This window comes from Amblyomma americanum, unplaced genomic scaffold (assembly GCF_052857255.1).
Source record: "Amblyomma americanum isolate KBUSLIRL-KWMA unplaced genomic scaffold, ASM5285725v1 scaffold_12, whole genome shotgun sequence".
Lineage (NCBI taxonomy): Eukaryota > Metazoa > Arthropoda > Arachnida > Ixodida > Ixodidae > Amblyomma > Amblyomma americanum.
The window spans coordinates 2,172,615-2,183,555 of NW_027526484.1; the positions used below are offsets into that span (position 1 = coordinate 2,172,615).

Below are 10,941 nucleotides of genomic sequence, written 5' to 3' on the forward strand. Positions count from 1 at the left end.
TCCCTAGCCGAGGCAACATGGCATATTTCACATCATGGCAACCCAGCACTCCTATATGGTGAATCCTTCCAAGGCGCTTGCTGTACGACCAAGCGTGAACACGAGCATGTCCACTGTGCCACAAGTTTGATGTTCCAGTTCCTCACTCTAAGTCTAGAGTAGGTCATTCCGGAATCTAAACAGACTGCACCTTGCCAACCGAAATAAATTCTTAGCCACTTAATAGAATTCCACATGTGCTATTGGAAACTAAAGTCTGTGGAAGTACCAGCATCATCCAAGCTCTCAGCATGTCACCCAACCTGGCAGCTTGGAACTCATCGAATGTGACCATGCAGGGCATATTTGTCACACATGCATAGGGGTGGCTTTTTCTGCGCTCATGAGTTTGGGACGAGAAGAGGCTCTCGAGCTGAAGAGAGACACTGGCATGCCTCCAGGCATGCGCCTCTGTTCTGATAAGGTGCTGCGTAAACACTAGATTCAGATAACACATTTCTTTCTGTGGATTCTATTAGTGACACACCGCTGTGCTGCTTCTTACATAGGCCAAGGGAATGGAAGACCGCTGTGCAGACACCTTCACATAACCACGCCGCCAGCACGAAATGATCCGCAGTCTTGACAGCTGATTAGCAAGCTACCAGTTGATGCCCAACCTGGAGGCTTTAGTCCACTATAATTACATGCAGGCAACAAAATGCGTACGAGGAGAACCACCCAGAAGAGTGTGTATAGAAGTGCAAGGATGCGTTTTTGGTCAGTTGTGCTCAGCAAAGCTACAGAGGTGAAATTTCCATACAAACACTAGACACAGCATTAACAGACAACTCCCAGTTGCTTTTTATAGTTTCGTAAAAGACATTCAGTTGTACAAAGTAAAGCGCTGTATTATAAAAACAAGGCTTGCACGTGAGGCACTTAATTTCATTATGCGACACAGTAACTTATTAGGTGCCGGTTATTTTCGCACACATGTTAGGCTCTTTCTCAATTCAGTTGTCGCACAAGTAAAGGTTTAAGCTTATATGCATGTGATCTGTGGCAAAATAAAAACATTGCACAGCAACACTGACAACACACATATTCTGACTTAACAGAATGGTGGTGCCTCTGGTGTGTGACGATAGCTAATTTTAGAGGAGTTCCTCTGCTACGATAGCTGCTGCTTCAATATTCCTGCAGGTTTTGTCAATTTTATCACACCTCAAACAAATAACAAGCCAGGCCTGACTTAAACAAATGGGTACGAAGGATTGCACACAAATCTCTTACTGCGAGCATTCCGCTGCACTGCAATCTAAGAATTTTACAATTATAAAAGACGCCCTCGCATCGCCACAGACAACTCGACCCCGAGTCAGCTCCAGCAAACATTACACAGTGCCAAAGAAGAGGACCCTTAGGTAAGCCTTTTCACAGTAGAAAAAATTCACAAGTGTTTGAATCATGTGCAGGCTGTCTCCAAGAGTGAGACTAGTGTCTTGCACAATGTTCAGGGCTTCTTGGATCTCTTGCAGCAGGGGCTGGTATGCTTTGGTGGTCTGTAGGACCTGAAGTCGTGAGAGCATCTGGTTGGCCACAGCTGCATTGTCAGTGAGCCGCGCAGCCACAAAAGCAGCCACGACACGGCAGCAGAACCTGAACTGCACAGAAACCGTTGAGCGGCGGCCCATGCCCAGAGCTCCGAGCAAGCCACCTGTGTCACGGTCTTCACCCAGGACACCCAACGTCGCGCAGAAGTTTCCCAGGAGGCGAGCTACCACTTGTGGGCTGCCACCAAAGTCAAGCTGACGGAGGCTCAGGGTCAGCAACTTGGCCCAGAGCAGCAGCAGCTTGGGTTCGGACTCGCCACCAGCTCGGCCCTGGGAAACCCAGTCGGCCAGCTGGTCCAGCAGAGCACGTTCGTCTTCAGGAGAGCGGCACTGCGGCAAACAGTGCATCAGATAGCACATTTGGGTCAGATGCGCACCCTGCATAGCACACTGCTCCCGGAAGTCGGCCACTGTCAGCTCGGGAACCCGGAAAGCGGCTGCCGCCTGCGCCCAGCCACCGTCGGCCGCAGTGTTTTCTTCGAAAAACGCAGCGAGGCAGGCTTCCGTCACGCAAACAAGGTGTTGCACTGACGCGATATTGGTGCAGGCTGCTGCCAGCACAGCCAGCAGGACTGGATGTCCCGGACGTTCGTCGAGCCAGGGTAGCAGGCCTCCGAGCAGTGCCTGCTCTTGCGCGCTGCCCTTGCGGCCACTGTCCAGGAGAGAGAGGGCGCGCCCCAGAACAGGCACAGAACCCTGCACCATTTGACACTGGTCGAGCAGCTGCGGCAGGAGCATGGTCACGTCCTGAACTTCGGCAGCTTCCAGGGCCGGGCCATACAGTCCAACGAGCGTGGTCACAAACGAAAGCTGCTTGTTTGGGTCTCTCTTGGTTCCGGGTGACATGCACGACAGGGTGGCCACAAAGTCCAGCATTGTCTTGTCTGTTCCGGGGCTTGCTTTCAGAAGCTGGCGCACATCACAGTTGCAGGCAAGCTTCTTTTGGACAAGGCTGACCAGTTCCACAGGCAGCATGCCCCACTCGTGCTCGTGCAGTGGGCCAACAGTGGTGGCCACAAATGCAGACATGTTTTGGTGCCATGCAAGGCTGACAACCAGTTCAGCAAAACATGAGTGGTACTCCACTACACATTCAGCTGCCAGCTGCAGGGTTTCGTCCAGTCGTTCCTTCCACTGCACTTGCGTAAACACGTTGACCAGGAAATCCAAGTGGCCAGAATACTTTGCTTCCAAAAGCTTGCAAGCCAGCCTCATGTCATCTGTGGAGGGACAAAACTGTGACCAAGGCAATGTGGCAAATGCAGTTTGCACAGCAGTGGTAATGTATTCTGGCGGGTTGGTCCACACATACTTGATGAAATAGTGCTGCCAAGCAAGAGACAGGACATTCACATTCCAGGCATCTTGGCAGCAGCGATGAAAGAAGGCCAGTACAGTAACAAGTGAGTCTGCCATGCAGCTAGCATCTTTTGTGTCTCCAGGGAGCCACGGCAGGCACATACTCTTGCCGTCGGTTAGTTCCAGCCAGGGTCCATAGAGCCGCAGCACAATGTTTACAGCCTCTTGCAAGTTGGCACTAGGAGCTTTGAGCTTTTCCCAAATGTAGCAGTGTGCGATGACACTGAAGAAACGGGGTAGCACTGGAAGAAACGGCCTCACTCGACCATACAAGCCACTCTTTGCTGTGGAGGCGTCAGATTTTCTTAGGCCGGTGAAGTGGTCTGCTGTAGTGTCTATACTTCCCCCAGCTTCAGCCAATGTCAACAGGCACTGATGTTTTGCATACTCCTCATCGTAAGTCTTCACTACCTTGTCAGGCATGCAGTAACCCAGTGCTTGCAGAAACACGCCCCAGGTGGTCACGGCAATGGAGCAGGATTCTGTGCCTCTGAGCAGCATGGCAAGGACGAACGCGTAGTGCTCAGGAAAGTGGAACTGCAGCAAGCTGTAGAGATGAAGGTGGAATACCTCGACCAGCGGCAACAAGGGTGCTTGCGGACTGATGCCACACTTGCAAAGTGCCTTCTCCACGGCCACTAGCAGCTGCTGTCGCACAGCCTTGCTGGGCTCGTGGCTGATCAGCCAGCCAGGGAGATCAAACTTGGAGAGCATCACAAACACAGCATTGTAGAGGCTTGGAATGATGCAGGAGCTTACGGACTGGTACATGAGGGCATACTGTTCTTCATTTGCTGCTCCTGGACTGAAGAAAGGAGCCACATGGCCTACCATGCTCGGGTCGTTGAGAATCGCTTGCAGCACAGGCAGGCACTGATCAGCCCTGTTGGCCACAAACTCTTCTCCCACCATGTCCAAGCAGAGGGTCACAAACTGTCTTGTAGGAAGGTATTGCACCATCTCCTTGTGCAGAAACCCGACCACATCAAAGAAGACTTCACTGCCCAGCTTCTGCAGTGCCTCCTTCGTGCCTGGGGTGGCCTGACGGTGCCGCTGAACCAGCTGAGTGAGGCAGGCCTCCAGCTGCACTTGTGCGCAGCAACTGGCATGTGGTGGAGCACGCTGCAGCTCTGTCAGAGTGGCGATCCACTCGGTCCTGTTCTTCTCTATCTTGTGCGAAATGTCGGGGGCCTCTCTTGCTTCGTAGTACTGCAGCCTCAGGTGTAGCGGGCCTTTGCACTCCTCACGGTAGTCACAGGGCACGGACAGGTGCACAAACGCAGCAACGTTGTCATAGAGAATGGGTAACAGTTCCTCCCGGCAAATGTGATCCAAGCAGGTCAGTTTGTCCAGCCGGCCAACGACTGTGCTCGCCTCACCTACTAGCACCCTAAGCTGCGCAGACACCAACTCTCGCACCTGTGGTGCAAGGCAAGGCACGGCGGGAATGATTGGTCGAAGCATTGGCATGGAAGGCGCTGGCATCTGGCCTTCATATGTCTTGAGCCGAGAGATGATGCGTTCTTCGGGGGCTTGTTCACAATGCTGCTGCTGATTTCTGCAGGGGCGGCTGGCACTCGGTCGCTGGGGAAGCTGCTGAAGGCTCTGGAGCTTGCGCTGTCCTTCCTCCAGAGACACAAGCTCGTGCCAGAGCTGGCAGTTTCCTTGAATGATGGCACACAGTGCATCGGGGCAGTACTGAGATGGCAGGGCACTGAAGTCAATGCTGGCAGTCTGAAGGCGTGGCTCTTCCAGCCACAGACTGAAAGTGCGGTACATTTTGAACAACCTCTCAAGCAGATCTCTTGATGGTTCCTCTTCATCCGTGTTAGCACACCGCTGGTAGCTATGGTCTGCTAACTCACTCAGCCGCCGTTTCATTTTCTTCAGCAAAGAGAAATAGCTTGTGCTCTCAAAGAAACGAGGGCCTGCACTATTACCATTGGGACACCTTTGCAGATAGAGGGAAAAAAATTGCTGCCATATAAGGGGCAAGGCGGGATGGTCTGCATCAGTCTGTAGAGCCTGGTAAGCCCATCGGTACAGCAGTAGGACATCCAAGGGTGCCTGCATGGTTTTCTTGACGAGGACTTCCATGGACACCTGGGGTGAATCTGCTATGGCAGACAGCAAGGACTTCCAGGCAGTGGCCACTTCTGGTAGCTGAGCTTCTGCAAGCATCCCTGCCAGGGAAAACCATGGGAACGTCGGTGCCGACTGGAAGGGCACCATCGCTGGCCAAGAGCCACTTTGGCTTCCAAGCATGTAGGAGAACACTGACCTCATCATGGATTGTGATGCTGTGGGCGCTGGCAAGGTGGCGAGCAGTTCTGTAAAGTGTGCCAGCACACTGTCAAGACAGTCTGCCTCAAAGTAGGCCAGCTGTACCACAACGTCAAGAAGGTGCATGACATTTTCCCGGCCCTTGGGCTTGTAGGCTGCTCTGTGCATGGGGGTGTCGGGAAGGTGGAATAGCAGTGCTGTCCAAAGCCTGATGGGAAGTGATGGAAGACCCCAGCACTTGGCTTGCTGAACAAGGCAGGTCATCATAGCAGCAAGCTCCTTCAGCACAGTGCCTTGCTGTTCCGACCCCACAAGACTTTTGGCTGCTGCCAGGTACGTGTTGTCTGCCAAAACTAAGCGCTGTAAATCTTCCAGGAACTGCTGGTTGCCTAAAAGCATGTCCTGATGCAAATAGAAGAGTGGCAAGATATGACCTATGCATTTCACGGCTGCTGCATGCTGCTCATTGAGTATCAGTGTTGATACGAGCTTCAGGCCAGTGCCAAGCACCTGTTCTCGGTAGTGACCAATAGTCCCGATAGAAACCGACAGAAAGAGAGCTGGAGGGCGCAGGTCCTTGCTAGCCCGAAGGAGAGGGTGGAGCCACTCGCACTGTTCGAGATCTGGTGCAATGTCTGGCGGAGGAGTTTCATCCATGACAAGGCGCAGCTGCAATTCGTGGTTGCTGTCAAATGCATGCAGCTTGAGTTGGAAGAGGGTTGTCCATACCCAGGCAGCAAAGCCCATGGGCGTTGAAGTCTCGCCAGTGGTGCCCGTTGCCAGATACGACAAGTAACGAACCTGCTTGTAGACATAGCCAGCTGCCTCAAACGGAACGCACAGCTTATTGTAGGCTTCGAGGAGCAGAAGTGCAAGTTGTTGGTGCAGGCAGTGTTGCAGAGAAAGTTGGCCCTGTTCATTGAAGCCGTAGTTGAGGTTCTCGATGAGTAGTCGAGCCAACTGGCTCTGGGGCGAGTCAAGTGGGTAATAGAGAAGGAAATGAGAAATGACGTCCAAGTCTTGCTTGTCGGGAACCCACAGGTGCAGGGGCATGGACTGCATCAGGTAGCAAGCCATCACACCCAGTGCCATCATGTGGTCATCGATAGCGTCCAGTAGCACTGACACAACACACGGCTCCTTCTGCGCTAGGGACGACAGCAGATCACGTCCTTCCTTGGCAAACAGCTGCCTCAGGTTGCGGTTCAGGTAGGTGATTTGGAAGACTTCCAGGGCCACCACATGAGTGAAAGCACGGCCATCCCCTTCTCTGGAGGTAGCCATGTTAGCAAATGAAGTCAGCAAGAAGTACACCTCCGACTGAGGCATGGAGCACAGTTTCTCTTCAAAGCTCTGCTTCTGCCCTTTTTCTTGCAACTGTTCACAGATTTCGCTCGGAGACAGATGGGTCTGCTGCACCTTTTCTTCGTAATTATTGTGCAGGAGCCACAGCAACTGCCATAGCATAACTGTTGACACGCAAGAGTAAGGAAGGACGGCCATGAACTGCCACGCGCCTGTGCTCTGCGAGTAGAATATGCAGTTGACTGCACGCAGGAAGAACTGACCATACTCAATTTGGAGGCGCATCAGAATGGCCGTGTCATTTGCACCTTGCGTGAGCCGAAAGCTCTTCCAATGGTCCGAGACATACTGAACTGTGTGACGAATCAAGCGGCTGATTCTCTTGGTTAGCTGCTTGTAACGCGAGTGGTTAAACGTCTTCAGGCCAGTATGGAAAATTGAGACCAAGTGCGAAGCCACTGCAATCAGCTTGAGAACACCTTGCTCGGAAGTTCTGGCTGCGTCGTAGTCCTCGGACACCACCAACAGGAGATGTTGGAAGATGCCTGCAAAGGGCACCTGGTTCAGCAGAGCCACAACGTCGTTCTCCCTCCAGTAGACCACTGAAGGTGGATCATCTTCCTCACCACCAGAGTCCAGCACAACCCATGGCTCGTGGCAGGAGGCTGCCTCTAAGGCGCTCTGTAGGGGTTGAAGGTACTCTGCGCGGCTTTCAACTGGCAGCAAAATGGTGGCCAATGCCGCCAGCGCATAGTCCAGCTGTTGGCAGCCTACCGTAGCCTGGCGCCAATCGGTGTTTTCAGGCCACGGCATGGGGCTTGGTATCTGGACTAGGCTGATGGCCCACTTGTGGATTCCTGGTGGACACCGCACCACATGGTTCAGCAGGAAGAAGTGATCAGCCAAGGAAGCCACTCGTAAGAGCAGGCTTCCCAGCATGCGCAACCACGATTGCACGTCACTCACAAACACATCATCTTGCACGGCCTTCCTCAAAAACACATACAGCACACTGATGCATGTCCTCAGTTCAGCAACACTGCCCGCAAGTTGCGGCTGCGTTCCACTGCTGACAGGAGTATTCTTTGGCATGTCCCGGAAAGGAGCAGCATCCAAGAGCAGCTGGAAATAGTAATCGATCTGGACCCGCTGTGTATGAGCATTGTGCATGTGCAAGACATGCTTTTCTCCAAGCAACTTGAGCAGCTTCTGCGCAGACGACGCCATTGCTGACGCCGCGTCATTGTTGTACAGCGCGCGCTGAAAATAATGCTCGCCAGTGACTCGCTTGTTGTCGGCGCACCTCCCTTTTCCACTAACAACATCCGGCACAATATCCCACAGGCATGCTTCTTGCTGTGCGACATCTTCTTGTAAGCTGCGCACAACAGACTGTGTTGAGGCAAGTTGCTCCCTGGACTTCAGGTAATTTTCTAGAAGCCTGTAGAGCTCGTGGTGGTTCAAGTGTCGCTCTTCATTGAGGGTCACGAATTCCGCAACTATGCTTTTTCTCGCTTTCAGCCAGGCGCTTTCGTACAGCATGAGTATCTGGTCTTCCGTGAACGGGCGCATAGACTCTCGATTGTCGCGTATTTCCGAAAGCTCCGGATACAACTTGCCAATGCTTCTGTTTCGACTGAGCGCATCGTCACTGCGAACCGCGACTGCGGCGGGCGCTTTGGTATCACCAACCTGGCAACGCTCTGTTGCGGCGGCATGAGAAGAACTTGGGAAAGCGTAGTGACTATCGAGACTTTCTGCTGGAGCAGTTGGTACTTTGGGGGCAGCTAGCGTGACTGTTTCCGTTACCTGATCGGCGTTGAGCTCTTCCGGGCACCTTTCGCCATCGTCCTGTTGTTCCGTAACGGCCTCTGCGGGGTAGCTGGGCAGCACTGCATCGGTGCCATCGATACACGCTGATGAATCCACACCTTCAGGAGCAGCGCCGCTTGCCTCATCGCAGTTATCACCAGTGGCCGACGGCTGGGGAGTCGCGTAAACAACGCTCTTCTCGTCGCACGATTGCGAAGCTACTGCACCTTCGGCGTCCAATTTTGCACTTGTCACTGCTAGATTGCTGGACTCGCATGCGGAGCTCGTGGAAGCCTGAGGCTGGCCAGAATGTTGTTTCTTTTTAGGTTTCTTCTTCACTCTTACTTGCTCCATGATGTCATCTGCAGCAGCTAAGCGCGCGAACGAGGCGCAGATCGGTGGTCCGCCGAGGTAGACGTATCCGCATCGAACCAGTTATCACGACTGACGCCTCTCAACACTTCGTATCAGCGGCGTCATCTCCGAGATCGTACTGAACTGATCTTACTACGCATCTAGATATTACATTAAGTGTGTGCAGTGATAATTACGTCTTTTAAATAAAATTACTTTTGTTCAGAGAACAATCAGCTGTTTCGGCGATGATGGCGCCCTTTAAGCAATGACGTCATCTAAAAAACTGTGCAAGTTGCAAAATTTTGCCTCCAAGTCTGTTTTCCGCTTAGAAAATGTGAAAACAACAATTACACCTACATTAGGTACAACTGAAGTGTACCCTACACTTCGCCATAATTGTTGCCTAAAGTACTCACAGAAAGTTTAAATTATTGTCAAGAGATGACGCCACAACTACAAAACTTATATTTGGTTTTTATTTTTTTAACTTGATTTATACGGCGGGGAAAGGTGTCGAAGGACGGCAGTTGCGGGTGGGCGCCAAGTTTGTTTCCGCGGGGAGTGGTCTTTGGAGGGACACGGGAACAGCTTCACGGTGTGTATTTGCTCGTCAACTTCTGGCAGCCTTTATTTTGCTCTCATATAGTGAGCTAGGACTACGCATGTGCGACCAAGGCAGCTGCAGGCGCCGCAGGTATGTACGAATACGCGTCAGTGTACGCATTGCACTGCTGGCGGTTCGAACAGGGATGACAAAAGCGTAAAGCGCGTGGCACTGATTTTGCATGCTGCAGGCGGCGCAGTGTACGTTCAAAGCGCATAAATGCGTCCCATTTTGTGCTCGCTTTGTTGGGATGGCATTCAGATCTTGCTGCTCTTGCTTCTTGAAGCATGCTTAGTTTTTGGCATAATGCTGTCGAGGGCGGAAAAGCAGACCAAGGTTGTAGAGCTAAAACTAGAGCGAAATTAGAATGTGGCACAATGTGTCGAAAGCAGAGTTAGAATGAACTAGTTCGCTCTACTTGAGTTGCGGTCTGCCGTAAGCATAGAAAGTGTAAAAGTTCGTAACGTTTGGTCTGCAATATCAGTACCTCCGCTGTGTTCTATTTAATGCTTTAAATGAGTTTATAAAAAGGTTTTGAGCATGTATTTTCCTGACGAACGCGTGCAGTGGGGCACAGTTTTGTTTTCAATGAACGTAGCAAGCACTTGCAAAAGTGCGATCGGTACGCCGTTCTTTTTAATCGGATCAGTTTATCAGTGCCGATAGCTATTAGGTGTGCCATACAGAGATGTGGGAATACTTGTGACGCGGCCTCGGTCACAGAGGGCTAAATTGGTATTTCGCGCGTGAGCGTTGTTGAATGAGCCAAAAATAGAGCAGAGCAGATGATAAAATGGATACAAGAAGTGTTTAATTAATATAGGTTGAACAGTCATGGCTGCTTTTCATTTGTAGCACTACTACTAGGTCCTCTCTATCTAAGTATTCCCATTTTTCATTATAATTTGCATTTTGTCTATACTAGTGATAGTGGGCTGTGGTAATAGTGGTACGTGCTTGTGAAGAAACCAGACTATCCGCTGGTGGGAACTGTTATGTGTGTCCCTCTACTGTATGAATGTCCAGAAAATCAGTGATGCTGGGAGCAGTGGGCGGCTGGTGCTAAAGGTGAAAGATTTAGATGCACCGGCTGATATCATCAGCTGTGTAAAATAAGTCTATGCAAATACAGCAGCAAATCCGATGCATGACGAGTCCACATCCTGCGACCTCTTGTGGCTCCTCTCTTGCACCAGCTACGACTGCCTTGTTCCAGCAAACTTCCTGAGCTCATCAGTCCAGCCAGGTTCCTTTGTGTTGTGTGTTTGGGGGTTGTCAGTGTGTATAGCTGGTTGACTGTTGGATCTTTTGCTGCTTGCATGCTATTTTAGTTAGACAAGGTTTAAGTGTGTTATTTCTGTAGTCTTTTCCTTATCCTTTTCATCTGCCAATTCAACACCATGGAAGCTGTATCAATGTGCCTGTCATTTTTATAAGCAGCAATTCTGTCAGTGCCATCAACTTGTCTCAAAATGTGCAGGAATACCCCTGCAATCAGGTATTGCAAGGCCTCACATCTTTGAAACCCGTCAGGGCCCTTCATAGAGCATTGCTCTTAGCCCATACCATAGCTATATGCGACAAGACAGAATGTTTTCTAACCCATGAGACGTGTACAGAATTTAC

At 51.4% G+C, this 10,941-nt stretch overlaps 1 protein-coding gene across 1 annotated transcript; it reads right to left on the minus strand.

The window, feature by feature from the left end:
• Positions 1–877: 877 nt before the first annotated feature.
• Positions 878–8,982, minus strand: LOC144111892 (ectopic P granules protein 5 homolog). Its single transcript, XM_077644920.1, has one exon. The coding sequence runs from the start codon at positions 8,706–8,708 to the stop codon at positions 1,377–1,379; it is 7,332 nt and encodes a 2,443-aa protein (XP_077501046.1). The 5' UTR covers positions 8,709–8,982; the 3' UTR covers positions 878–1,376.
• Between the last annotated feature and the right edge of the window lie 1,959 nt (positions 8,983–10,941).